Source organism: Pongo abelii, chromosome 12, assembly GCF_028885655.2.
Source record: "Pongo abelii isolate AG06213 chromosome 12, NHGRI_mPonAbe1-v2.0_pri, whole genome shotgun sequence".
Taxonomy (NCBI): domain Eukaryota; kingdom Metazoa; phylum Chordata; class Mammalia; order Primates; family Hominidae; genus Pongo; species Pongo abelii.
Window position 1 is genome coordinate 30,783,317 of NC_071997.2, and position 27,825 is coordinate 30,811,141.

At 38.8% G+C, this 27,825-nt stretch overlaps 1 protein-coding gene and 1 long non-coding RNA gene across 2 annotated transcripts in view; one reads left to right on the forward strand and one right to left on the reverse strand.

Moving 5' to 3' along the window:
- The window catches only part of LOC134759637 (uncharacterized), a 64,097-nt gene extending 40,628 nt beyond the window's left edge, over positions 1–23,469 (forward strand). The window contains exon 2 of the long non-coding RNA XR_010136174.1: positions 23,413–23,469. This is a non-coding gene — a long non-coding RNA (uncharacterized LOC134759637). The remainder of the gene's footprint in view (positions 1–23,412) is intronic.
- LOC100445837 (ranBP2-like and GRIP domain-containing protein 3) overlaps positions 1–27,825 on the reverse strand; it is a 74,941-nt gene that overhangs the window by 37,998 nt on the left and 9,118 nt on the right. The window contains 13 exon segments of the mRNA XM_063713388.1: positions 2,384–2,478; positions 6,052–6,187; positions 9,355–9,438; positions 9,529–9,708; positions 10,638–10,784; positions 11,053–11,190; positions 11,457–11,618; positions 12,616–12,739; positions 12,907–13,082; positions 13,168–13,349; positions 15,099–15,308; positions 17,422–17,509; positions 23,513–23,705. Of these exon segments, the coding sequence (XP_063569458.1) occupies positions 2,384–2,478; positions 6,052–6,187; positions 9,355–9,438; positions 9,529–9,708; positions 10,638–10,784; positions 11,053–11,190; positions 11,457–11,618; positions 12,616–12,739; positions 12,907–13,082; positions 13,168–13,349; positions 15,099–15,308; positions 17,422–17,509; positions 23,513–23,705 (1,915 nt within the window).

A 27,825-nucleotide genomic window follows, 5' to 3' on the forward strand; every position in this document is an offset into this window, starting at 1 on the left:
TGTCCTTTCCTGATGAACATTCCTTCAAATCCACTCTTTGGAGCCTTGCTTATCTTGTTATCATGACTTGTGGGTTCTTTTACAATTCTGACAGCCTGATTTGATGCTGTGGCTGCATTTGTTCCTGGGGCTTTTAAAATGCTCTGGGCTTCTTCAAACTTGCACTTAAAAAGTGCTGCTTCCTCAGGAGTTTTGAACCTAATAGCAAGTTGTTCTGGTTTTGGCAACTCATCTGCATAATCAAGGGCATGCCATACAAAAGATCTGTCTGATCCAGCATTTGGTGTCAATTTCATATCTGGACTGATGTAATGATTTGCACAGATTTTCAATACTTGCTCTCGTCTCATTAGAAGGCGAATTTTACTAGATGTTTTATGCCTCAGTATTTTTACATTGCCAATCCCACGTTCTTTCCATCCTTTGGATTCTACATCAAAACCAAACAATTTCGCGCGGTTGCAAAAGAATTCTTCTTCATCTTCCTCACCAGTTTTTACTTCAATCTTATCCAGAAGAGGTACTACAGGCTCAAAGTGAGGACCGTCATCATCATCATCCCCATGGGCACTTCCTCCATCTGTCTCCTGATTCTTGTTTGCTGTCTCTAAAGTGGGTGTTCCAAATACTGATTTCCCTGGACCATCGAAAGTAAACATATCATCACTTCGCCGAAAACCAGAATTCTTTTGCTGACTCGACCCCATGTTTTCTGTAAATGAAATTCCAGACACATTTTTGCTTCCAAAATTGAATGTATTTCGAGGCCCAATGGTTTGACCACCAGGAATTGGTTTGGGTCCACTATAGCCATCTCCTTGCAAGGGTTTATCTGAAGTCAGGAGACCTAAAAGGCTTTCACTGTTACTGTAAGCTGCAGGAGGGGGCTGTGTCACAACCTGTGGTGAGGAAAACGTGAAGTCACCATCATTTGATTTGAAATTTGAGTTAAATTTAAAAGGAGCTGGCTGTGTTGTGTGTGCTGGTGTTGGCAAAGATGGCCTTATTCCTTCACCCGGCATGGGCTGAACAAAATTAGTTTTCCCAAATTCTATAGCCTTAGATTCTGCAGATCTTGAAGCATGAGCTGCAATTGGAGGTTTTGTGAAATATCCTGGTTCTGGCAAAGGTGGATTTGTGCTTGTCTGTTGAACATTGTAATTAAAGGAATCATCACCCCTGGGCGATAGAATTCCTGTTGCAGGAGACTCAAAACGCAATGCAGGAGGACCATACATCTCCTGAGAGAACATACAAGCAGATGAGCTTTGCACTGGCGGTGTGTGCATCTGTTGTGGATAGGCATAAATATGCTGTTGGGGTGGAAGTCTATTCATGCCATAGACTGGGCCCTAAAAGAAAGTTAAAACATTTTGTAGATTGTCTACAAAACTACAGATAACTAAATGCAAACCAATTCTCACAAACTTCAAACATGAATATGAAGTGAAGAAGATCTCATTAGGGGATGTAGTACACATCATTAACCCGTTTATGCCAGAGGCTGCAAATTTTCTGTGTGAAAAATCAGACCTTGGCAATGACCTTGAGCAGTAGGATATAAATAACTCCCATAAGCTTAGTGTTCCAATAATGGAGCACTAGGCATAAGTAGGTTAAGAGAAAACCACATTACTACAAAGATACTTGCATATATATTTGGCATATAATGAAAATTAATTATAGCATCTTAAAATCTACAGCTAAAGTCATAAAATAAATACCTTCTTCATTCCTAAACAATTTATCAAATGATGTTAACAATAATGATGATGATGATAACATTCATTGAGCATTTATTAATGTGCCAGCTGGGCACTGTTCTAAGCACTTTACATTATTATCTCATTTTAATATCCCCAAAAACCCTATGAATTAAGGTATTATTATTATCATTTTACATATGAGGCAACTGATGCATTGAGAGGTTCAGAAACTTGCCTGTGGTCAAAATAAGCAGAAGAGCAAGGGTCTAAATGCACCCCAACACTCTGTCCTCAAAGCTGTCACATTCAACTACCACTGTAATATTGAGTCTTCAATCAATTGTTATACATATAGCTGTATCAGGCCCGAAAGTACTTACCACATAGTGGGTCAGCAAGGGCATTACAGTTCTATTTCTGTTAAAACAGAATGATGAAGGATCCACCACCACCACTCCCATTTTTAAAATATTCTAAATATTCACACTTATTGTAACACAAAAATAAGGTGACTAAGAAGTATAATTTCTGTATTTGGAGATAAATTTAAAATATCTACATTTTAAGGGACATAAAAGTTTTAATACTGAACTACTGCTCTCTTGAATTTATTTGAAGGAACCCTAAACAATTTAAAAAGGAAATAATTATAAATGTATAAATTATTCCTTTGTTACCTTTGTGGGAGTAACATTAGCTGCTGGTCTGAGAAGATACCGGGAATTATATGCTGGTGACTGACTATAACATACTGAAGGGCCAGTAGTTGCAGCTAAAAAAAAAAAAAAAAGAAAATAAAGAAAACACTGTTAAAGTCTATACTACAGTTAAGACTATCTAGGCAAGAGCTATAAATACAAAAGCAATAGAAATTAAAGAAAGATTTAACTACATAAATTTTAAATTTCTGTACATCAAAATACACCAATCAAGATTATCAAATGACAAACTAGAAAAAAATTGCTAAATATGACATGAAGAATAAGAGAATAGCATCACTGTGATCAATAAGAACAACTACCTCACAAACATTAAAAAAGGAATAAAGAAGAAAGTAACTGTTGCCTTTTCTAAGAAAGATCAGTATGATGTGGAATTATGGACATTCAGTCACAGAAAGGACGTAAGGAACCAAGATGCCATCTGATGGTCAATGCATTTGAAGTGGGCCTAGAAAATCTGCAGAAAGACTAGGTTGTATTTTGTAAACTAAAGCTATTACTGAGAATGTTCAGCTCAAAAATCACCTGACAAATTCATGGAAAGGATGTCATAAACAACATAAAATGTGTTCCCTGGCTTAAAATAAAAAGCACATCAACACTCATGCTGATGTACAAACTATCTGCTCCCTCTGTTTTGTGTGTTTTACCAGGAAACAAAATGACTAGAAGGCACCCATGTTAACGGCAAAACTACCAATAGTCATTTGCTTGAACTGTTTTATGATAGTTTTACCAGAAAACAACCAAAAGACCTTTTATGCCTGTACATGGAAGAAGAAACAGAAACTGTGCCAAGAGGTTCCAAACAATTGCCTCTGGAAAGCACTGAAAAATCAAGACCGAGAAAAGGCTAGCCAGAAGCCCAAGTTTGATTTTGGAAACCTAACAGAGGTGAGGATAGCTATTTTGAAATTACTATGGGGAGGAAGCAGGCACAGAACACAGAACAACCTGACAGAAATGGCCCAAGAATCTTAAAGTCTTGCAAGATGTCTGTCTACATGAAAGCAAAAAGAAAAAATATAATTTTAAATTAAAAAAAAAATCTTAGTCTGAAGTTTAAGTAGGGACTTTAATTGACTACTGACTCTAAACTGTGCGGAAAAAAACTAAAGAGCTCTAATAAATCTACTAAAAGTAATCTAATTTTTAAAAGCACCATATGAATAGACAATTTAGGAAAGAAATATAATAGGCCTCAAGGAACATGTTTTTGAAGTGAGCCTTGAAAATCCGCAAAATGACGAGGTTGCATTGTGCAAACTGAAGCTATTATGAGAATGTTCAGGTCAAAAAAATTACCTGACAAATTCATGCAAAGGATCTCACAAGGAACACAAATGTGTTCGCTGGCTTTTAAAAAATCACATTAACATTCATGTTGATATACAAATTCTTCTCCAACTGTTTTGTGTGAGTTTTACCGAGAAACCAAACAACTAGAAGGTACCCACGTTGAAGATGGCAAAACTACCAACAGCCATTTGCATGAATTGTTGAGCATGACTAGTATTAAAAAACCTTAAAAATTGATATCACTTTTGTTCCTACAAATTGGCAAAGGATTTTATAAACTAGTAAGTCAGCATTAGCAAAAGTGCGAAGATGGCACTATCAGATACTAGTGGTAAGAGCACAAACTGAATATTTTGAATACCCTACAAAACTAGGACAGTGTCCTAGAATTTGTAATGGCATAAACCAGAAACAACATAAATAAAGGAACAGAATTTACAGTACTTCCATGTGATGGGATACCATGAACTCATTAATATTCAAAAAACATTTAAGTTTAAAAATGCTCAGAACTAAAGTAACATTTAAAAAACAGGCTAGCTCATCTACATGCAACATAATAACATGGTAACAATCTCATAAAAAATACTATATGTATAGAGAAAGAACCAGAAGGAAATGCTCTCAGATATAAGAAATGTTAATAAGGTGGTTAGTTTTTAGTTTTCTTCACCCTGTTCAGTACTTCTGAGTATCTCCTATGAGCTCATTAATCTTTAATTTTAATCATCTTACTTTAAAAAAAACAAGGACCATCTTGATATATGTTTACTTTTATTAAGGAAAAAGAATCTATGAACACAGGAACAGAAATCAGGAGATCTTGGCTCTCGCCCTTTCAGTGCCACAAAGCTGTTTTGTGAACCTGTAAATAATCCATTTGGAGTCTCCATATTTCTCAATTGTAAAATGAGGATGTGCTGCTTCTACACATTTCATAGGGTCATTGCAAGAATAAAATGAGACAATGGGAATGTTGTATTTACATGCTTGTATAAGAACAGAAGACCTTTTATGCCTGTACACAGAAGAAATGGAAACATGACCCACAAGGCACCAAATAACTGACTGCACACATCACTAAAAAAGCCCCAGAAAAGGCTAGCCAGTTCGTTTATCCTCTTACAAGGACCTATATGATGTATAAGGTTTTAAGTAAACAAGGTTTGCACGTTAGACATTTCATATACTTATCTATGACTTATGACATTTAATAAGCTTGACTTCACAAAGATTTTCTGTTATTTTGCTTGTGTTGAGAAGATACTATCACAAAAGGCTAGTGGGGTTGCCTTAACTATATGAACCATCACACAAATGTGCTAATCTAAACTAGATTTTATTCTAAATCTTTCCTGGGCTAAAAAGAGAAAAAAAAAAGGGCACTACTACTACCGTTTCAGAAGTCTGTCGTACGTAAAAGGAACAATTTTGTTATTTCTGGCTGCCTGGGAGCAATGTATTATACTGGCAAGTGCTTTGGAGTTACACCACTGGAGTGTGAATCTTGGCTCTATCAATAACTAGCTGTATAATAATGAGTAAGTTACCTAACCTTTCTTGATCCCATTTCTTTATTTATAAAAAAGGGATTAATAATGGTACCGGCCATTCTAAGTTACTGTAATTAAATAAAATTACATTCACAAAGCACTTTTGCACATAGCCAACCCACAGTAAACACTATTAGTAACCTTAGTTCATTAACCGTTTACTGTATACTCTAATAAATGTCTGATACACACCCACGCCCACCTGCACATACACAAATGCTCATAGTAATTATGTAAGGCAAGTATTATCTCCACATTTCAGACAGGTTAACTTACACAGCTATTATAGTAAGTGATAGAGCAGAACTTAAAAACCCAGTATGATTCAGGTCCAAACTCCTTTTCTTTCTTTATATAACCATAATATTTCAAATTAAGTAAGATTTCCTATATAATGTCCTGCCTCTCATCATTATCATCAAAATAATTCCCCAGAGGTGTAGGTTCTTAATTAAGCATTTCTTGGTGCATAACTCTATTCATTAACATTTTTCAATTTAAGGAATAATCTCATCTCAGCTCATCTGAGGTGTGGATTAAGTGTTCTTTAAGCCTTTATATACACGTGATCACATACAGCTCGTTTTTTCTGCTTGGGGTTATAAAAATCTCCGTTAACACCAAATACAGCTTTTGAAGTAACATATAAACAGACGTTGACATGTATATTAACAAACATATATAAACAAGGTGATTTCACAAGTTATCTACTTAAAAGAGGGAAGTAAAGTAGTTTTACTAAAATATGCAATTATCCACTTGCCAGCTCACCTGTTAGTGGAGCCCCATGAAATCTCTGTGACCCCTGATATCCATCAGGCACTGAGTCTGGTCCATAATTCTCTGTGGGCCAACGATGAAGGGATGCTGAGTTACTGCTATTTAGTTTCAACTCCTGCATTTCTTTCTATTGGAAGAAAAAAAAAAAATCAAATAATTTTAAACATTTAATTATATCATGCCAGAAACAGTGCTGGGAAAGCTTACTCTTTTAAATTTAAATAACTGATTTTTTTTTTTTTTTTTTTTTTGAGATAGTGTCTCAATCTGTCGTCCAGGCTGGAGTGCAATGGCACAATCTTGGCTCACCGCAACCTCCACCTCCTGGGCTCAAGCAATTCTCCCACCTCAGCCTCCCGAGTAGCTGGGATTACAGGCGTCAGCCAGCACGCCCGGCTAATTTTTTGTATAATAGTAGAGATGGGGTTTCACCATGTTTGCCAGGCTAGTCTTGAACTCCTGACCTCAAGTGATCCACAACCTCAGCCTCCCAAAGTGCTGGGATTATAGGTGTGACCCACCACGCCCGGACCTGATTATATCTTTTGAAAGTTTCTATTTGCCAATGAGTTCTAGGTACCTGGTGCTGATTTTAAAATATGATTCTTAATTTGTTAAAAATTTATCTGCTCCCATTTTCATTCGTTAATACAAAACCTAATTCATTAACTCTCTCACCTAAACAAATAACCTCCTAAATGATCACACCTTCATTTCCATTCTACACTTGCCTACATTAACCTTTCTGATGTTCACCTCCAGCCAAGACAATTCCCTGCTCAAAAAAACAAGTACCTAGAAACTAAATTTCTTTCCCCAACTTTCACAGTCCTCTAACATTACACTGACCATCCTTTCAGTGTGTTCTTTCTACACTGCAATCTGGACTACCTGACATTCCAAATCACCTCCCCAAATTAGCTTTTCACTTAACCCCGTGCTGAAACAAAATACAACTCATTCTCAAGGTGATGTTCAAATGCTCCACCAGGAAAGGGAAAAAAGTAGCAGCTGCAGAGAAATTTATTATGTATATAATGATATGTCCAACGCACTTAAACTCTTAATTTTTATACTATCTACACTGTTAGGTAAACAATATTAGCTCCTATCTTAAAATGAGAGAAAGGGATGCAGGGAATAACAGCTGGAATTTGAACCAGATCTGACTCCAAAAATGGTTTCTGAACACAACTCTGCTGCCTTGACAAGACGGCAGATAGATACAATGCCGTCTGGTGTAGCTATGTGGCTACCTGATCTCTGCTGAAGAAAACTAAATGACAGCACCATACCCAACCCTAGAACCTACAAAATGTCCCCTTACAAAACAGACACTTAACAGGAAATTGTTTTTCCAAAGAAATTGTAGGGGTATCAGAAAACAGGTAAATTTTGAAAAGTTTCAAACTTCTCTGTATCAGCCCAGGAATCCGACCACTTCTAACAAGTGAGGTCAGGGACAGATCTAGCATGTCGGCTTTCTTTTTCCACAAGTGTTTCAAATAAAAATTTCCCAGAAAGACCTAACCATGAGGTCCAAAACCATCTCAATTTTCAAGCTAAATAAAATTTCCCCCACTCATCCATCTACAGTGCCTAGTCCAGATGCTACACATACACATCCAAGAAATAAGAAACTAGTGCAATCACCTAGAAAACTTTATGGTCACTGTTGGTATCCGCACCAGAGCTTTGAATTTGCAATCACTGCTGTAACTGTAATTTTTAGCATTCAATGTGATGAGAACTGGCTTCAATAATTCTCTCGTTTTTAAAGATAAGAAGCCAAACAGTCACAAACGAAGTGACTGGCCCTAGATCATTAATTAATGGCAGAGTCAGTACTAGTACCAAGCTTTTCAAGCTCATGGACTAGTGCTCCACTATACTTCCACAGAATACAATGCTGGGAGCCTGAAACCTGTGTGTTAAGTCAAAATTGTATGTAACTGTCATAGGCCACGACTACACACAATTAACATTCAAAATTTTTGTGCAAATTCAAAAATGTCTTCCCCACCAAATAGTATTCTCTTAAGTTGCAAATACTGCTGATCACACTGTAATAATCGCCACACATCAGCATATCTTTGATGTAACTTTAGCAGTATGAGTAATTTAGTTCTTGCCTGATAAGCATGAAAGAACCTACTTTTATTTCCAATTCCAAAAAAGTCAAGCTCCTTTGAACCCTATTGTTAAAATAAGATATATATACATAACTATTTCCTTACATAATTAAGTCAAATTCATATGGAAGTATTAAAATATAGTAGGACTTTTTGAAGCTCAGACCACTTTTCAATTCCTAGCTATACATTTGAAACACATGTAATCCACAGCTAATCTGGGAATGAACTCATAGACCAGCGTATGATTAGTACAGTGTAGCAGTTCGATCACTCAGGAAACTTCTCTGTGCCAGGAACTCTTATATTTTAAATAAAACAGTTTCTACCTTTGAAGGTCTCAAATTTTGTGGAAGATGAGGAGAGAGGCACATAAAGTACTTTCAAAAATATGGTAAAGGGTTGGGCGTGGTGGCTTACACCTGTAATCCCAGCACTTTGGGAGGCCAAAGCAGGCAGATCACCTGAGGTCAGAAGTTCAAAACCAGCCTGGCCAACATGGTGAAACTCTGTGTCTACTAAAAATACAAAAATTAGCTGGGCGTGGTGGCGGGTGCCTGTAATCCCAGCTACTCGGGAGGCTGAGGCAGGAGAGTCGCTTGAACCTGGGAGGTGGAGCTTGCAGTGAGCCAAGATCGCACCATTGCACTCCAGACTGGGCAACAGAGTGAGACTCCATCTCAAAACAAAACAAAACAAAATATGGCAAAGGGTCAAGACCAAGGTATGTAGGCTGGGCACAGTGGCTCACGCCTGCAATCTCAGCACTTTGGGAGGCTGAAGCAGGAGGACTGTTTGAGCCAGGAGTTCAAGGCCACCCTGGGCAACATGGCAAAATCCCGTCTCTACAAAAAATACAACAATTAGCTGGGCCTGGTGGCGTGTGACTGTCTGTAGTCCTGGCTTCGTGGCAGGCTGAGCCAAGAGGCTCTCTTGAGCTAGGAGGTCGAAGCCACAGTAAGCTGTGATCATACCACTGTACTCCAGCCTGCACAACAGAAGAAGACCCTGTCTTTAAAAAAAAAAAAAGACCAAAATGTCCCCTTACCATACTATTTGGATGGCAGGGGACATTTTGACCAGCTTCAGAAAAAAAGTGAGAGAGTGGCCAGGGAAGGAATCTTGGAATAAAAAGTACAGCTAGAGAAATTAAGTGACTTACCTTAATGGCCTTTAGTTGTTGGCAAATCATTTTCAGTAAAGAATTCTGATCTTCTGCCCATCGAGGTGGTGTTTTGGGAGAATACTAAAAAAAATAAAAATAACAAAACAGCATTTACAACACTTAGAACAGAAACAATTTCACAATGAAATGATTCCATTCTTTCCTGTTTACCTTGTAACTTTTACTTGGTGATAGTGAATATTTGATAGGAGATGGTGTAGAATGTTTTATTTCTGAATCTACATTTCGCAAAGAACCATTTTTATAAAGAGGACCTCCTTCACTATAGTCTTCAAGTTCCTGCATGACTGAATTAAGCATCTCTTTTACAGACTCCAGGGGCACAGGCAACTAAAAAGACATTAATTAAGGGCTTTCGTTTGCAAAAAATTCCAAAAGTAAAAACTCTAAAATGATGTATTTTATCTTATTTACATTTTTGTCACTTTAATAAGCACTTTACACTTTAAATAATAATACACGTGAAAGTGTTTTTTAATTATCTTTTTTCTTTTTCTGTTGTTTTGTATTATTATTTTTATTTTTTGTCTTTATTCTATAATTTTTTTCTTCATGAACACAGAAAAGTGTTGTACAATCTAACATCTTCTGATTCTAAAGTCCATGCTCTTTCTATTACTTCTGTTAACCATGATAATTGTAGAGGAATGTTAACTTGGAAAGCTTTTCCAAGTGAACAAAATAAGTTACTGATGTTTTCTAACTGATTTTCAATGGTGACAGAAATACAGATGCTACAATACACCAGACAACATAAATCCTAATAAAAGAGTAGTAACACAAATTAATCAACAAAACACTCAGAAGACTGAACATAATTTAACATCATCATGACAATCTCAAACAGCTGACAGCAAGAAAACAAGGGCGTTCATAATGGCTGATGAGGATGAGAAGAAATGCTCTTGTCAGCAACAACTTTCAATTTCAGCAAAGTTCATTAAGAATCAGTCCTGAGGCTATATTTGTTTTGATTACACTGCTAAGATAACAAAATCAATGTCTTATCTTAGAAATCTTTTCTAATTCCCCAAGAAGTACTTTTTAAGAGCATATACCTAGATTCCCAAGTTTAAAAAGACACACCAAACCTAAGACAAAGCAAGCAAATATAAGCATTTAGACACACACATCCCTTCTGTGCATTAGTAATAACATATTACTGAGTATTTTTGAAATTACCAAAATATAAGACCAACGCAAAAACATTGACCAGTGGGTTATCAGTAAGAACATACATACAACAACCTGCTACTTACTTTCTTGACCACTGAAAGATTTGAATCACTGTCATCTAAAATCTTTATTAGGTAGTCCCTGGTCTTTCTCAGACAATTTTTGCATTCTTCTTGTTCTTCAGGAGACAGGGCATCATTTTCAATGTCTTCTGCCTTCCTGTGAAAAATCTATACAAATAGTGCTTTTATGAAATCATTAGGTTTTTAAAACAAAAAACTTTTAGCTTGGCCAGGCATGGTGGCTCATGCCTGTAATCCCAGCTACTCGGGAGCTGAGGCACAAGAATCGCTTGAGCCTGGGAAGCAGAGGTTGCAGTGAGCCAACGTTGTGCCACTGCACTCTAGCCTGGCCAACAGAGAAACCCCATCTTTTAAAAATAAATAAATAAATAAATAAATAAATAAAACTTGTAGCTCAAGTACCACATCTACTTACCAGTGCGAGATTCCAATAAGAAACAACGCTTTTTATAGATTCAAAAGCAGTCATAGCATCTTCTATATTTCCGTTTACTGCATCCAATATAGCAAAAGTTATGTGTGCGTCTTCTTCATATTCAACAATTTCTGATGCCTAAACACACAGAATAGTTTTTAGTCAAATTGTTTATACTCAGAATATAAAACCCAAATGATTTTCCAAAGATTTTATGTGATCTTAAGAGACAAACATCTCATTACTCTTCTCTGTCATATCTTATTTGTGAGAGCTAGTGAATTTAGAAAACAAGATTACCATTAAATAACAAGGCAATTAATTTAAGCAGTTTATAGCTCCATGTCTTTGTTTATAAACTGGAAATTCCCATCTCCAATAAATTCATAAAGGAACTCTGTTACCTGAATGTCTACACTATGAAAATGTTTAAACAGAGGATCAATAGGTTCAGGAATACTGTTCTTCTCTTTTATTATCTTCAACAATGGCAAAACTTTCTTCCAATAATGAACACTTCTCCCTATGTATTCTCGTTGATCATAAAAAGAATTAAGATCGCTGCCCTAAAAAAGAAAGTTAAAAGCACACAACTTTAAGGAACACGCATGATTAGATCTAAAGTTCATTTACAAGTTGTAAGGACTGGCTAAAATTTCAAGTCAAAACCAAATGGTACCTCAATAGTCATTTGTTCAGCTTCCAAATACTGTAATAACTAAACCACCTTAATACCAGTGATCATTCTACACTGACTTTTTTTTTCTTTTTGAGACAGAGTCTCGCTCTGTAGCCCAGGCTGGAGTGCAGTGGCGTGATCTCGGCTCACTGCAAGCTCCGCCTCCTGGGTTCACGCCATTCTCTTGCCTCAGCCTCCCAAGTAGCTGGGACTACAGGCGCCTGCCACCATGCCCGGCTAATTTTTTTTTTTTTTTTTTTTTTTTTGTATTTTTAGTAGAGACGGGGTTTCACCATGTTAGCCAGGAATGATCTCGATCTCCTGACCTTGTGATCTGCCCACCTCGGCCTCCTAACATGCTGGGATTACAGGCATGAGCCACCGCACCCGGCCTCTACACTCAACTTTTAAACGCTTCTAATACCACCCTAATGTAGCAATCCAAACTACTTTTTAACAGTTACCATTTTTAGATAGCTGAAACCTGCCTCTTCTGTAGTGTCAGTTTGTTCAAAGGCTGACCATCTACACCTAATGGTGACACAAAACACACCTTAAATATTTAGAAAGATCTATAACGGTCTTACCTACAAAGCCTTGTGCTAATTTCTTTTTAATTTTTCAGGCTGAATAATTATCAGAACTTAATTATTAAGGAATAACAGTAACAGCTCAGCTAATATGTAACATTCACTGTGTGCCAGGTACTGCTCCTCTAAGTGCTTATATTTAACTACATTAACTATTTTGCAGCAATAAAAAACACATCTGTCATAATATGACCAAGCTGCTGTTTTCAGAACAAAAAAACTTTCAATGAAAAGTTCATGATTTTAAAAAATTAAGGTAATGTTCTTTAAAAATGCTTATACTTTAAAACTCACCATTTTCTGAAGGCATTTTGCCCAATGTACAAGCAGAGCAGGTTGAAGGCCATGTTTTTCCTGGGCTCTTAGAGTGTTTATTTCATGCTGAACTAGAAGTCTCAATTTTGCTGCGTTTCCAGGTCTAAAAAATAGTTCAATTTACTAAAATTGCTTTCTAAATACACAGTTCAGCGCTTACATACATATATGTTAATGGGTCACATGACAAATTAAATCTTCACATGAGGATTAAATCCCTGGTAAAACCTATGCACTAAGTGACAGCAATATTTTTGTTTTACTACTTACACTGCTTTTCTGTGAATTAGAGTACAAACCGCATCCCACCAAGATTTTTGTCTTTCTGTACAAAGCTGTTTACACACAGGAAGGGGCAGGCATAACGGCTGATAGGAGCTGTGGTGAGAATTACATTTCTCCTTTAATTGTAAGTGGCTGGTATATACTACTCCAAGGAGAAATACCTGTTTTATTTAAGGAAAAGTTAAGTTAGAAAAAAAAAAATTAAACAAAATTCAGAATATTCAATTTGTTAAAATCTTTGCTTACTTCAAGGTCTAAAATACATATTGATTCAGGTGCATTTGTTTCAAGCCTTGAGGTTTCCTGGGGCAAACGATGGAAAAGCTGTTTTAGCCATTTTCGGATTCCAGGTAAAGCAGGCAATGAATTCCACTGTAAGCCAAGCCAAGTAAGGTGCTGAAGACTACCATTATGTGCTCGAATAGCACCTAAAATCAAATTAAAAAATTGGCTTAAGGGTTTGAAATTTTTCTTTGTGCCATCAGTTTTGCCAACATAAGCAATTCACATTATATATATCTTAATTATATAACTGCTTTTCTATATCAAAGCTGGAGAGAATTCTATGTTAGGCAAAATCTCATGTTCTTATTAAATGCATTCTCACTTGATTATTTCTAGAAATTTTAATAAAAATAGTAGTGATGAAGAATGTTTAAGTCCATCTTAAAAAATGACACTGACTAGAACTCAATAAACCAAAATCAACTGACAAAAGCCAAATAAAGAACACCTAACCTAATAAGAAACCCCAAAACAATGGGTTTTCCTTTAAGTCATTAAAGCAATGGAACATCACTATATTAATCCATCAGTACAGTAAAGAAATCTGTTTTTCTATAAGAAAGTCAATATTGAAAAGGTTATGCGCAGTCAGGAGTTCAAGACCAGCCTGGCCAGCATGGTGAAACTCCGTCTCTACTAAAAATACAAAAAATTAGCCGAGCATGGTGTCACGTGCCTGTAGTCCCAGCTACTTGGGAGGCTGAGGCAAGACAATTGCTTGAACCTGGCAGGCAGAAGTTGCAGTGAGCCGAGATTGCGCCACTGCGCTCCAGCCTGGGCGACAGAGTGAGACTCTGTCTCGAAAAGAAAAGAAAAGAAAAGGTTATGTGCTTCTGGAAGCATAAAGAGGTATAATCTTTCTGTCATTTTGGCAATTTGCAAGACTTAAAGATGTTCATGTCCTTTGTCTCAGTAATTCTGTTTTTAGGTATCTCTATGGAAATAACTTGCAATGAAGACACTTTTTGTTGAAGTTTTTATCAGAGTATGATTATTAACAGTGGAAAAGTTGAAAACAACTTGGATGCCCAATAACAGAAAGTAGCAAGCAAATTATAACTACTTCATAAAAAAGATTATATTGCCAATAAAAGTGATACTTATAGTTTTAATACAGAGACTATGGGAGAGAATTCATGAAGGAAGCGAGATAAATCATACATAAACAACCATTTAGATGAAAAATATGGCCAGATGCAGTGGCTCATGCCTATAATTCCAACACTTTTTGTTTCTGAGATGAAGTCTCGCTCTGTCGCCCAGGCTGTAGCGCAGCGGTGTGATCTTGGCTCACTGCAACCTCCACCTCCCGGGTTGAAGCGATTCTCCTGCCTCAGCCTCCCGAGTAGCTGGGACTACAGGCACATGCCAACACGCCCGGATAATTTTTGTATTTTTAGTAGAGACGGGGTTTCACCACGTTGGCCAGGATGGTCTCGAACTCCTGATCTCAGGTGATCTGCCCGCCTCGGCCTCCCAAAGTGCTGGGATTACAGATGTGAGCCACTGTGCCGGGCCCCATCCCAACACTTTGGGGGGCTTAGGCGGGAGGATCACTTGAGCCGGGCGTGGTGGTGGGCACTTGTAATCCCGCTACTTGGGAGACTGAGGCAGCAGAATCACTTGAACCCAGGAAGCAGAGGTTACAGTGAGCCGAGATTGCACCACTGAACTCCAGCGTGGAGGACAAGAGCAAAACTTGGTCTCAAAAACAACAACAACAACAAAAACTACATGCCATCCCCACAGCACCACATTCAAACTCCCCCCAGCCCAACCCACACACGAAAGGAATACAGGAAAATATTAAGTCATTATTTCTGGGTAATAAGATTATGGGCAATTTATAAGAATTAAGACAGAGACCGTTTCCTCTGAAACATATAACTTACCAACATCATATCTAGCCAAATCTTCAAGCTCTGGTTCTTGTACATCAATGTTTCCAATATCATCGCTACCAAGAAAAGATGTATCCTTAGGTGACTGACTAGAAAACAGAGCATCATATAATGCAGACTGCCCGCTTTTGTTGGCAAAAGATTCAACAACCTCTTTTAAAAAATCTTGCTTGCCACGACTTAAGTTTAGCAACATGTGCCCTGAAAAAAAAATTTATTTCCATCACTTTAAAAATACAGATTGTATTTGCTCACATTGTCTCATTTGTATACCCAAAGGGGAAATAACATGATTATTGCAGACCTAACCCTCCAACCCAAAAAATACAGCTGGACAACAAAACAGGTGCTTATGTAGAAAATGAAAAGAGTACAGGTTTCATATTCTCAGTATCTACAGAAGACAGCAGAAGGGGGAAAAAAGACAGGAATGTGTATGAAAAATGCCAAACATATTTGCATTTTAGATGAAAAGGTCTGGATTTAAGTGGCCATAGGAGAACAGGGACAAGCTCTTATTCTCTGATCTGATACACTGATTTCTAAATCTGGCTGATCAGAATCCTCCTTTAAACAGCTTTTAAGAATTATTTCCGGCTGGGCACGGTGGCTCATGCCTGTAATCCCAGTACTTTGGGAGGCCAAGCTGGGCAGATAATGAGGTCAGGAGATGGAGACCATCCTGGCTAACACAGTGAAACTCCATCTCTACTAAAAATACAAAAAAAAAAGATTAGCCGGCCATGGTGGCGGGCGCCTGTAGTCCCAGCTACTGGGGAGGCTGAGGGAGGAGAACGGCGTGAACCCGGGAGGCAGAGCTTGCAGTGAGCCAAGATCACAGCACTGCACTCCAGCCTGGGCGACAGAGTGAGACTCTGTCTCAGGAAAAAAAAAAAAAAAAAAAGAATTATTTCCAGGCCTCGTTCCCAGAGATTTTTATTCCATATGTTTACAGTAAGCAATCAAAAAATCATAGTCCTCGGATAAAGTACTGATACATGCTATAATGCAGATGACCCTTGAAAACCTTGCTAAATGAAAGAAGCCAGTCACAAAAGACCACATACTATATGATTCCACTTACGTGAAATGTTCAGAATAGGCAAACCTACAGAGACAGATTGGCGGTTGCCAGGGCTGAGAGGTTTGAGTAAAATGGGGAGTAATTGCTAATAGGTACGGAATTCCTCATGGAGTGATGAAAATCTTCTAAAACTGATTGTCGTGACAATGGTAATACTCTATGAACATACTAAAAGCCACTAAACTGTACACTTTAAATGGGTGAAGCGTATGGTATACGAATTCTATTTCAATTGAACTTTTTTTTAAAAACCGTCCTTCGAGTTAATTCTGCTGGGCAATTAGGTTTGGTTACCACTACACAGTTGTGTCTCAGCACACTTACAGAGGCACCCTCGGGATGCCCAGATCAAAGACATAAAAAATATAGGCAATTTTTATCTAACTGTGACCATGCAAAGGCACTTATGAGAGCCCTGCAAGGGTAGAAGAAAAAGAGAAAAGGAAAAAAGTAGAAAGTCACTTTAAGGATTGAAAGCCCAACTCCCACAAAAAAAGTGGGCTATGGAATAAAAAAGCAATGTGAGCTTTGGCCAACAGCCTAACTATATACCAAAGCTTATAATAACTTTGATTTAATATTACATCTTGCTCTTTACAAAATTCATCCAATTTTATATCAAAACTGCTCCTTATAGAAAGCATTATGTTTCTTCAGTTCACTACTTGATTCAATGGCCACCTAACTACCTTAAAGTTTGTATCTTAGCAAAATCACAGGTAATATGCAACAGACCTTTAGGATTCATCCCAAGCCAAAAATGGGGGAAAAAATCCACAAATTCCAAGAGCCTAATATAAGGTAAGTATATATCCTTCTATCTTCCTCACTATGCTCTCAGCTCTTTAAGACAGATCCATATCTTCTTCATCTTTATATCCCCACAGCAGTGTTTTTAGAATCAGCTGGTGTTAAATGGTTGGCAAATCAATAATTATACTTAGTTCAGGAAGTGACTAAATATTCAGGATAGAGGCTCTAGCAGCCAGATAAAGAAAGAGTTAAGAAATCCTCTCCACCTAGGAACACACAATATCAAATATTCATTTTTTTTTAAAGAATGTGCTATTTCTTCGCATCTCTTCCATACCTATTGCTCTTAACTGATACGGCAAAAAGAAATAATTTTGACAAATTATCTCCTGGACAGATGAAGATTTTATCATAAGATATGCCTTAACAGAAATTCCTTTTTCTTTTTAAATCAAATTAGTTTAATATTACTATTACCTGATTGGCTCAGTCTGTCACAGGCCATCATTTCCAGCAGATTTTGTCCAGCTTCACCTTTTATTAATTTAATCTTTGGTCTTGGAACCTAATAATTTTAGAATAAAAAATCTTAATTTGATGATACCCATACTTCTAATAGTAACATGGTCTTATCTATTACACTGTCCTTTTCTTGATAATGAATAAACAGTTAACCATTAATTAAACTGAATTGGAAAAGACTGCAAAAACTGGGAACCAAGGAATTTATATAACCTATGAAAGACAGGCCAGGTACAGGCGTGGCGGCTCACACCTGTAATCCAACACTCTGGGAGGCCAAGGTGGGCTGATCACTTGAGGTCAGGAGTTCGACACCAGCCTGGCCAACATGGTGAAACCCAGTCTCTACTAAAAATAATTTAAAAAAAACAAAGAGCCAGGCGTGGTGGCACACATCTATTAATTCCAGCTACATGGGAGGCTGAGGCACAAGGATAGCTTGAACCTGGGAGGCAGAGGTTGTAGTGAGCCAAGACCGTGCCACTGCACTTCAGCCTGGGTGAAAGAGCGAGACTCCATCTCAAAAAAAAAAAAAAAGAGCGGCCAGACATGGTGGCCCACACCTGTAATCCCAGCACTTTGGGAGGCCAAGGTGGGGGGATCGCTTGAGCCCAGAGTTCAAGACCAGCCTGAACAACACGGTGAGACCCTATCTCTAAAAAAAGTTTTTTTTAATTAGCCAGGCGTGGTGGCACACACCTGTGGTCCCAGCTACTCAGGAGGCTGAGGCAGGAGGATCACTTAAATCCAGGAGATCAAGGCTGCAGTGAGCCATGATCATGCCACTGTGCTCCAGCTTGGGAGACAGAGTGAGACCCTATCTCCAAAAAAAGAAAAAAAAAAAAAAAAAGCATACACAGAGCAGTTCTGAGAAATTAGTTTCTACTAAAAGCACATTCATGTTACAATCAGAGAAACAGAAAATTTAATTACATTACTTTTCTACCCTGCCTAAATAGGACAACAGCAGATGTTGTCCTATCTGAGTACATATGACACCCTACTTTAAAAAGTACAGGTGAAATGACACTTGGAAATGCCACATTGTAGATAACACATTTTCAGAGTATGGATAATATGGGATAGCACTGGAATAAATGGGACAACCAGGAAATTAAAGAGATCCTAATGTAATAACCTGTGAAAACAAAAAAACATGATGAATAGAATGGCGAAGGGAAGACATGACAGCTGCCTTCAAATATTAAAATTATTTTATAAAAGCAATCATCAAAAGAAGAAACAAGACCACCAGGTAGAAGGCTTGAAGAATATTTTTATTCTATATAAGGAAGTACCAAGAGCCAAACCACCTAAAGATGCACTGGGCTATCTTGAAAAGTAATGAATGTCCATCGCTGAAAATGTCCAGTCATAGGCAATGCCCACTTACTAGAAACATGCCAAAAGTAACTATATGGGTGACTAGAGCATCGGCTTTTAATTCTATCACCACTTTCTTAATTGGTGGTGGAAATGTAATTTGATACAACCTCTTTAGGGTTAGATATTTGGCAGCAGCTCTAAAAATTATAAATGCACAGATATACTTTGATACTGCAATTCTTTCAGGAATTCATGGCACAAGTTAATCATTGCTAAATTACTTGAAGTAGCATTAAAAAAAAAAGTAAAAGCAAGCTAATGTCCTGGTTTTAGGACCCTGGTTTTAAAAACTCCAAAGCTACAGTACATCCACACAATGGAATAATATGCAAGCATCCAAACTAATGAGAATGCCCTTTATATATACTGACATGGAAATATCTCCAAGATACAGTTAATGGAAATAAAGTAAATGCAATCTTCAAATGTTTTCCTCCTTCTTTTAAAGACAGGGGATGTATGTGTGTTTACTTGGAGATGCATACAACATTTCCTGAAGAATACACAAGAAAGCAATAACATTAGTTTCTTTGGGAGTGGAGAAAGTAAATAACTAGGGAACAGAAAGGAGTCTTCATAGCATATTCTTAAGAGCCGCCAGAATTTTAAACCATGTATATATAATTCTTTCCAAACATGCTCATTTTTCAAAATATATGATTTATGAACCTAAAAGCTTCTGATTTTGAATTTTAGAAATATTCGTATCGCCTATCCTTTTACTCACAAGTTTTCTAAACATCATGTCAAAGTTTGTCATCTATATGTTGAAAAGAGCACACAAAATAAGAAACAAAATGTTGACATCATTCTCTTTGTTTTCAAACTGACCTCAATTCATAAACCCGGCCTCTTTTACAAAATTATTCAACAGTTGAATTTGTGACCAGTTAATTAGTTGTGAATCCACTCAATCAAATCATCTCAATTCACTATTTCCTTTTTTTTTTTTTTTGAGTTGGAGTCTCGCTCTGTCACCAGGCTAGAGTGCTGCAGTGGCAAGATCTTGGCTCACTGCAACCTCCGCCTCCTGGTTTCAAGCAATTCTCCTGTCTCGGCCTCTCAAGTAGCTGGGACTACAGGCACCCGCCACCATGTGTGGCTAATTTTTATATTTTTAGTAGAGATCGGGTTTGACCGTGTTGGTCAGGATGGTCTCGAACTCCTGACCTCAAGTGATCCGCCCGCCTCAGCTTCCCAAAGTGCTGGGATTACAGGCGTGAGCCACCACGCCTGGCTATTTCCTCATCTTAACTAAAAGGTTTCAAGATACTTTGTTAAATACCTAGCTGCAATGCAGATGTACTTACTAGAACCACAGTATTCCTCTGATTAAGAGTCTGAAAATCTTGCCATAAAAGTTAGCCAATTCTTAAATACCCAAATGCCAGCACATAACCTACATTTTATGCTTATAATCATTTGATCATTAAGCTTTAAAATAAACTGATAAAATAAAATACAAGCATCTAAGATGTTTCTATTATATATTCATTCCACAGAAATATGTGGTAGTTAAAGACTGAGGTAGGTATCTCTGTGCTGAAGTGGAACAATGAAGAAACATTTAGAAAAGCAAGGCATCTGGCAATAGGTAAAGCACACCCACATTGAGGCACAATATTTTTTAAAAGCAGAGAAAGAATGTATTGCGCATTTGCATATGCAAAAAATATTTCTGAACACCCAAGAAACTCCTAACAGTAGTTGTCATCTAGGAAAGGAGACCTGAGTGAATGGATTAAGAGGGAAACTAACTTTTTATTATTAAAAGTTCACAGTCAGGTGTGGTGGCTCATACCTGTAATCCCAGCACTTTGGGAGGGCAAGGCAGAAGGATCACTTGAAGCCAGGAGTTCAAGACCAACCAGCCTGGGAAACATAGCAAGACCTTGTCTTTACAAAAAATTTAACAATGTAGCCAGGCATGGTGGCAGGCACCTGTAGTCCCAGCTACTGAGCTGAGGCTGAAACAGGAGAGGATCGCTTGAGCCCAGGAGTTTGAGGATACAGTGAGCTATGATCATGCCACTGCACTCCAGCCAGAGCAACAAGAGTGAGACTCTGCCTCCCAAAACTACATATCAAAAAATTTTAGGCTGTGCACAGTAGCTCATACCTATAATCCCAGCACTCTGGGAAGCTCGAGCCCAGTTCAGCGTTACAGTGAGCTACGATTACGCAACTGCACTCCAGCCTGGGTGACACAGCAAGACTCTAATAGACATACAGACAGATAAATTTTAAAGTTTCCATTAAAAATAAGAACTATTGGCAGGGCGCGGTGGCTCTTGCCTGTAATGCCAGCACTTTGGGAGGCCAAGGTGGGCGGATCATGAGGTCAGGAGATTGAGACCATCCTGACTAACACGGTGAAACCCCATCTCTACTGAAAACACAAAAAAATTAGCCGGGCGTGGTGGTGGGTGCCTGTAGTCCCAGCTACTCGGGAGGCTGAGGCAGAAGAATGGCGTGAACCCAGGAGGCGGAGCTTGCAGTGAGCCGAGGTCGTGCCACCGTGCTCCAGCCTGGGCGACAGAGTGAGACTCCATCTCAAAAAAAATCAAATAAATAAAAATAAGAACTATCAGTTACTTGAGAATTTCTATAAGAACCTTTTAATGTTTGTATTACCTAGTGAACCTCACTAAATCCATTAATTTTCACTAATCCATTCCTTATGAACACAGAAGTTTCTACTGAGCATTTTAAATATTAGTACTTAACATGTGAACTGTCTATCAACGGTGTTTTTAAAAGATTTACAGGCCGGGCTCGGTGGCTCATGCCTGTAATCCCAGCACTTTGAGAGGCCGAGTCGGGTGGATCACGAGGCCAGAAGATCGAGACCATCCTGGCTAACATGGTGAAACCCCATCTCTATTAAAAAATACAAAAAATTAGCCCGGCATGTTGGTGTGTGCCTGTAATCCCAGATACGTAATAGGCTGAAGCAGGAGAATCACTTGAACCCAGGAGGCACAGGTTGCAGTGAGCTGAGATTGCACCACTGCACTCCAGCCTGGTGACAGAGCGAGACTCTGTCTCAAATAAAAATAAAAAGATTTATATTAGGCAGGGCATGGTGGCTCACTGCCTGTAATCCCAGCACTTTGAGAGGCCGAGGCGCACAGATCACCTGAGGTCAGGAGTTCAAGACCAGCCTGACCAACATGGAGAAACCCCGTCTCTACTAAAAATACAAAATTAGACGGGGGTGGTGGCGCGTGCCTGTAATCCCAGCTACTTGGGAGGCTGAAGCAGGACAATCACTTGAACCTGGGAGGTGGAGGTTGTAGTGAGCCAGATCACGCCATTGCACTCCAGCCTGGGCAACGAGAGCAAAACTCCGTCTCAAAAAGAAAAAAAGATTTATATTAGAAGGAGGGGCCGTCTCTAAAAGTAATGAATCCTTTTTTTCCCTCCCCAAGCAAAAAATCCTTCTCTAAAATTAACAATCATTTTTCTAAGCCTGGTTTAATGCTTTTTTGGAAGACTGCTTATTTCTTTTCCTTTCAAAAGTTATGCAAGCTCATTAAAAAAAAAAAAGGCCAGGAGTGGTGGCTCACGCCTGTAATGCCAGCACTTTGGGAGGCCGAGGCGGGTGGATGACTAGGTCAGGAGATTGAGACCATCCTGGCTAACACGGTGAAACTCTGTCTCTACTAAAAGTACAAAAAAAAAATTAGCCAGGCGTGGTGGCGGGTGCCTGTAGTCCCAGCTACTCGGGAGGCTGAGGCAGGAAAACAGCATGAACTTGGGAGGCGGAGCTTGCAGTGAGCCGAGATCGTGCCACTGCACTCCAGCCTGGGCGACAGAGCGAGACTCCGTCTCAAAAAAGGCCAGGCGCAGTGGCTCGCGCCTGTAATCCCAGCACTTTGGGAGACCAAGGCAGGTAGATCACGAGGTCAAGAGATTGCGACTATCCTGGCCAACATGGTGAAACCCCGTCTCTATTAAAAATACAAACAATTAGCTGGGTGTGGTAGCACGGGCCTGTAGTCCCAGCTACTCAGGAGGCTGAGGCAGGAGAATCACTTGAACCCAGGAGGTGGAGGTTGCAGTGAGCCGAGATCACGCCACTGCACTCCAGCCTGGCGACAGAGAGAGACTTGGTCTCAAAAAAAATAAAAAAATAAAAAATAAGAAAAGGCTTTATGTTTTCAAGATTCATAGATGTACTGTTACATATACACAATACAGTCATAAATGTTATATACATGTTTTTCAATTAACATGTTAAATTGCAATCATATTCTTCTATCATAGGTTATAAAGCCACTGCCCTACATCTACTTATTAGGATTTTGTCCAAGTAACACATGTTTTTGAATCAAGCTTTACCCATAATACAAGATTACATCTTTATCATGTTCCCGAAAATGGCAGAGTAAAAAGATTAAACTCTTCAAATGTGTCTACAAACAAATCATGGCAATGCAGGCTTTCAACAAGAGTGCATTCAACGTCTCTGTTTCACCAGCCTTACCAGTATTGTGTATGCTTAGTTATTTTCCACTGTATCAAATTGACTATTTCATTTTAACTTTAATTCCACAGGTTTGTTCACATACTGTCATTACATACCAGAGCACACCTTCATTTAAAACACATCAAGACTCAGTGAAATGTCAATTGCTCCTACAAGTGGAAGACTTACCTGAAATGCTATGAGATAGCACAATGCAGCCAGCTCAGAAAGAGCTCGCCATTGAACATTACTATGCTGACCCATCTTCAAAAGCAGAGAACCAGCATGCATGTAGAAATGTCCTTTCATTTCTAAGAAAGTAGCTGACAGTTCATCATTTCCACCCAAAGAAGATTTCACAGACTGAAGAGCACTACCAAAACTGTAATATGAAAATATCAAACAGATAATGCACACTTACTGCACTGTGAATAATCATGCTTTATTTAATTCAAAACAAAATAAACATTTTATTTCAAGCTTCATCTTCCACATTCAACTTCTAATAATTCTTATTCCCCATGTTATAAATTATGAGTCATCTAATGCTTATTTTTATCCTGCATGCTTCCTATACTTCATGCTTAACCTCTCAAATGATGTCTTATTCCCAGTTATTTCCAGCCCTCCAATCACAGATAAATATAAGATTAGTGATTATAGGTGCACATTTCAAAATAAACCAGGAGAAAATTGGGAGACTATTTTGTAGCTTCTTCCTGATCATATAATTTCATTATTTAATTAACAGTTGTAATTTCTCAAATTAGACATACCATTTCCAAATTACAAGTAAATAACTGACAGGTATTTGAGTATCAATACAGTAATTGCTCTCTTTACTACACAGATCATTACAGCGTTAAATAAATTGTCTTCCTTTTTTTTTTTTTTTTTTTTGAGACGGAGTCTCTCACTATCGCCTGGGCTGGAGTGCAATGGCACGATCTAAGCTCACTGCAACCTCCACCTCCTAGGTTCAAGTGATTCTCCTGACTCAGCCACCTGAGTAGCTGGGATTACAGGTGCCTGCCACCATGCCCCGCTAAACTTTTTTTATATTTTTAGTAGAGACAGGGTTTCACTATGTTGGCCAGGCTGGTCTCGAACTCCCACCTCATGATCCACCCGCCTCAGCTTACCAATGTGCTGGGATTACAGGCATAAGCCACTACGCCTGGCCTATTATTTGTAATCTATATTCTAAATTAGTTCTTCTAAATCCTAATGTTTCTCCAAATCCTCACTTTGGAAGAAAAGTAAAAGCAAAAAGCAAACACTTAAACGTGAAGCATGATTTTAAAGTGGCTTATAATAAAGCAGCCAGAGCAAGTGAGGTCTAAAGATCTCTGAGGGTGCTCAAAAACCCCTTCAGGGGATCCATGAAGTTAAAATTACTTTCACAATAATACCAAAAAAAATTTATATTTTACATACTCATTTTCTCATGTATGTAGAGCTGAGTTTTTTTGTTTTTGTTTTTGGAGACAGAATCTCGCTCTGTCACAAGGTTGGAGTGCAGTGGCACAATCTTGGCTTACTGCAACCTCTGACTCCCAGGTTCAAGCAATTCTTCTGCCTCAGCCTCCCGAGTAGCTGGGACTATAGGCGCGTGCCAACATGCCCGGCTAATTTTTTGTATTTTTAGTAGAGACAAGGTTTCACCATTGTTAGCTGGGATGGTCTCGATCTCCTGACTTCGTGATCCATCTGCCTCGGCCTCCCAAAGTGCTGGGATTACAGGCCTGAGCCACCGCGCCCCACTGAGCTGAGTTTTCTAGAAGCTTCATGACATGTAATAGTTTTACAGACTGAAAGAGGAAGTAAATGAGAATCTAGCTATGTTCTACTAAGTGAGACATTAAAAAGATTTACAAAAATGCAAAAACAATGACACTTTTCTGACTAGTTTTTTGCTGTTGGAAAATAATTATTTTTCATAAAAAATGCTATTATTGGCCCTGCGCGGTGGCTCACAAATGTAATTCCAGCACTTTGGGAGGCTGAGGCGGGTGGATCACCTGAGGTCAGGAGTTCAAGACCAGCCTAGCCAACATGGTGAAACCCCATCTCTACTAAAAATACAAAAAATTAGCCAGGCGTGGTGGTGGGCACCTGTAATTCCAGCTACTTGGGAGGCTGAGGCAGGAGAATCGCTTGAACCTGCGAAGCAGAGGTTGCAGTGATCCCAGATCACACTGCTGCACTCTAGCCTGGGCAACAAGAGCAAAACTCTGTCTCAAAAAAAAAAATAAAATAAAGCTATTATTATTAACACACAATAGGACTTATTACATTTTTAATGGATTACATATTTTTTATTTCTTTTAATTTCTAATGTAATAAACACTGATAGAAATAACCCACATACGGCCGGGTGCAGTGGCTCAGACCTGAAATCCCAGCACTTTGGAAGGCCAAGGCAGGCGGATCACGAGGTCAAGAGATTGAGACCTCCCAGTACTTTGGGAGGCCAAGGTAGGCGGATCAAGAGGTCAAGAGATTGAGACCAGCTGGGCGCGGTGGCTCACGCCTGTAATCCCAGAACTCTGGGAGGCCAAGGCGGGCGGATCACAAGGTCAGGAGATCAAGAACATCCTGGCTAACACGGTGAAACCCCATCTCTACTAAAACTACAAAAAATTAGCTGGGTGTGGTGGCGGGTACCTGTAGGCCCAGCTACTCGAGAGGCTGAGGCAGGAGAATGGCGTGAACCCTGGAGGCAGAGCTTGCAGTGAGCCAAGATGGCGCCACTGCACTCCAGCCTGGGCGACAGAGCGAGACTCCGTCTCAAAAAAAAAAAAAAAAAAAAAAAAGATCGAGACCATCCTGGCCAACATGATGAAACCCTGTTCCTACTAATTAGCCAGGTGTGGGCTGGGCATGGTGGCTCACGCCTGTAATCCCAACACTTTGGGAGGCCAAGGAGGGCAGATCATGAGGTCAGGAGATCGAGACCATCCTGGCTAACACGGTGAAACTCCGTCTCTGCTAAAAATACAAAAAAATTAGCCGATCGTGGTGGTGGGCGCCTGTAGTCCCAGCTACTCAGGAGGCTGAGGCAGAAGAATGGCGAGAACCTGGGAGGCGGAGCTTGCAGTGAGCCGAGATTGCGCCAGTGTACTCCAGCCTGGGTGACACAGCGAGACTCTGTCTCAAAAAAAAAAAAAAAATTAGACAGGTGTGGTGGCGGGCACCTGTAGTCCCACCTATTCAGGAGGCAGAGACAAGAGAATCACTTGAACCCAGGAGGCAGAGGTTGCAGTGAGCCGAGACTGCGCCACTGCATGCCAGTCTTGTGAGAGCAAGACTCAGTCTCAAAAAAAAAAAAACAAACAAAAAAAGAGATTGAGACCATCCTGAACTCCGTCTCTACTAAACATACAAAAATTAGCTGGGCGTGGTGGTGTGCACCTGTGGTCCCAGCTACTCGGGAGGCTGAGGCAGGAGAATTGCCGGAACCCAGGAGGCGGAGGTTACAGTGAGCCAAGGTCGTGCCACTGTACTCCAGCCTGGTGACAGAGCAAGACTCCATCTCAAAAAAAAAAAGAAAGAAAGAAAGAAAGAAAAAAAAGGAACCCACATACAAAGATCTTTGATGTCCTTAAGAAAAATGTAAAAAGAACTTGGGACCAAAAAATTTGAGTATACAAAGAATACAAAATAAAACATCCTACATGTTTTCTAAAATAATCTTAAAGTTATGTTAGTTCTTTTAGATACTGCTTTTACCCTACCAATTTAGGACACTATGTACTTTTTCAAGAAAATTACCTACTCCCTGCACTCAGTGAAATGAACTTCTGTCCTTATACCAGATGGGGAAATAAATTAACTTCCAAACAAATGGACAGCCTAAACTAGCAATCAGTAAACTTTTTCTACAAAAAAGGAGGAGAATACTAATCTGGCTTTACAGGCATACAATCTGTGCTGCAACCACTCAACTCCAACCTTGTAGTATGTAAGCAGCCACAGACAATACATAAACAGAGGCATGCTGTATTCCAATAAATATTAACAAAATTAGGCAGGGGCCATATTTGGCCCACAAGCTCTAATCAACCCCTGCTCTAAACTAACATCTTTATACAAATCCAAGTGATGTTTTTGTTCAATGGAATTTATTTTCAAAATGGAGACACTGGTTTTCAAAATCAAAATTTAGGAAAAAAGGTAAATCACATAGTTGAGTTCTTTTGTTTCTTAGCTAAAACAGTATTCTCTGAAATACTAGTGATGCTAAGTGCTTATACTAGTACATGTGAACCTAGCCATCTGATGACAGATGAACTTTAATTTTCACTCAAGATTATACTATTATAAAAAATAAAATATGAAATAGCAGTTAGAACATTCATTTTAAGCTTGACTATGACAAAACTGAGTATTTAACCATGAGGCTAATTTTAATCAAGCTTGAACTATAAGAGTTCTCTAAAAAGGAAAGTCATATAAAACCAATTAGAACTTCCCCATAAAAGAAGAAAAATAAGATTGCC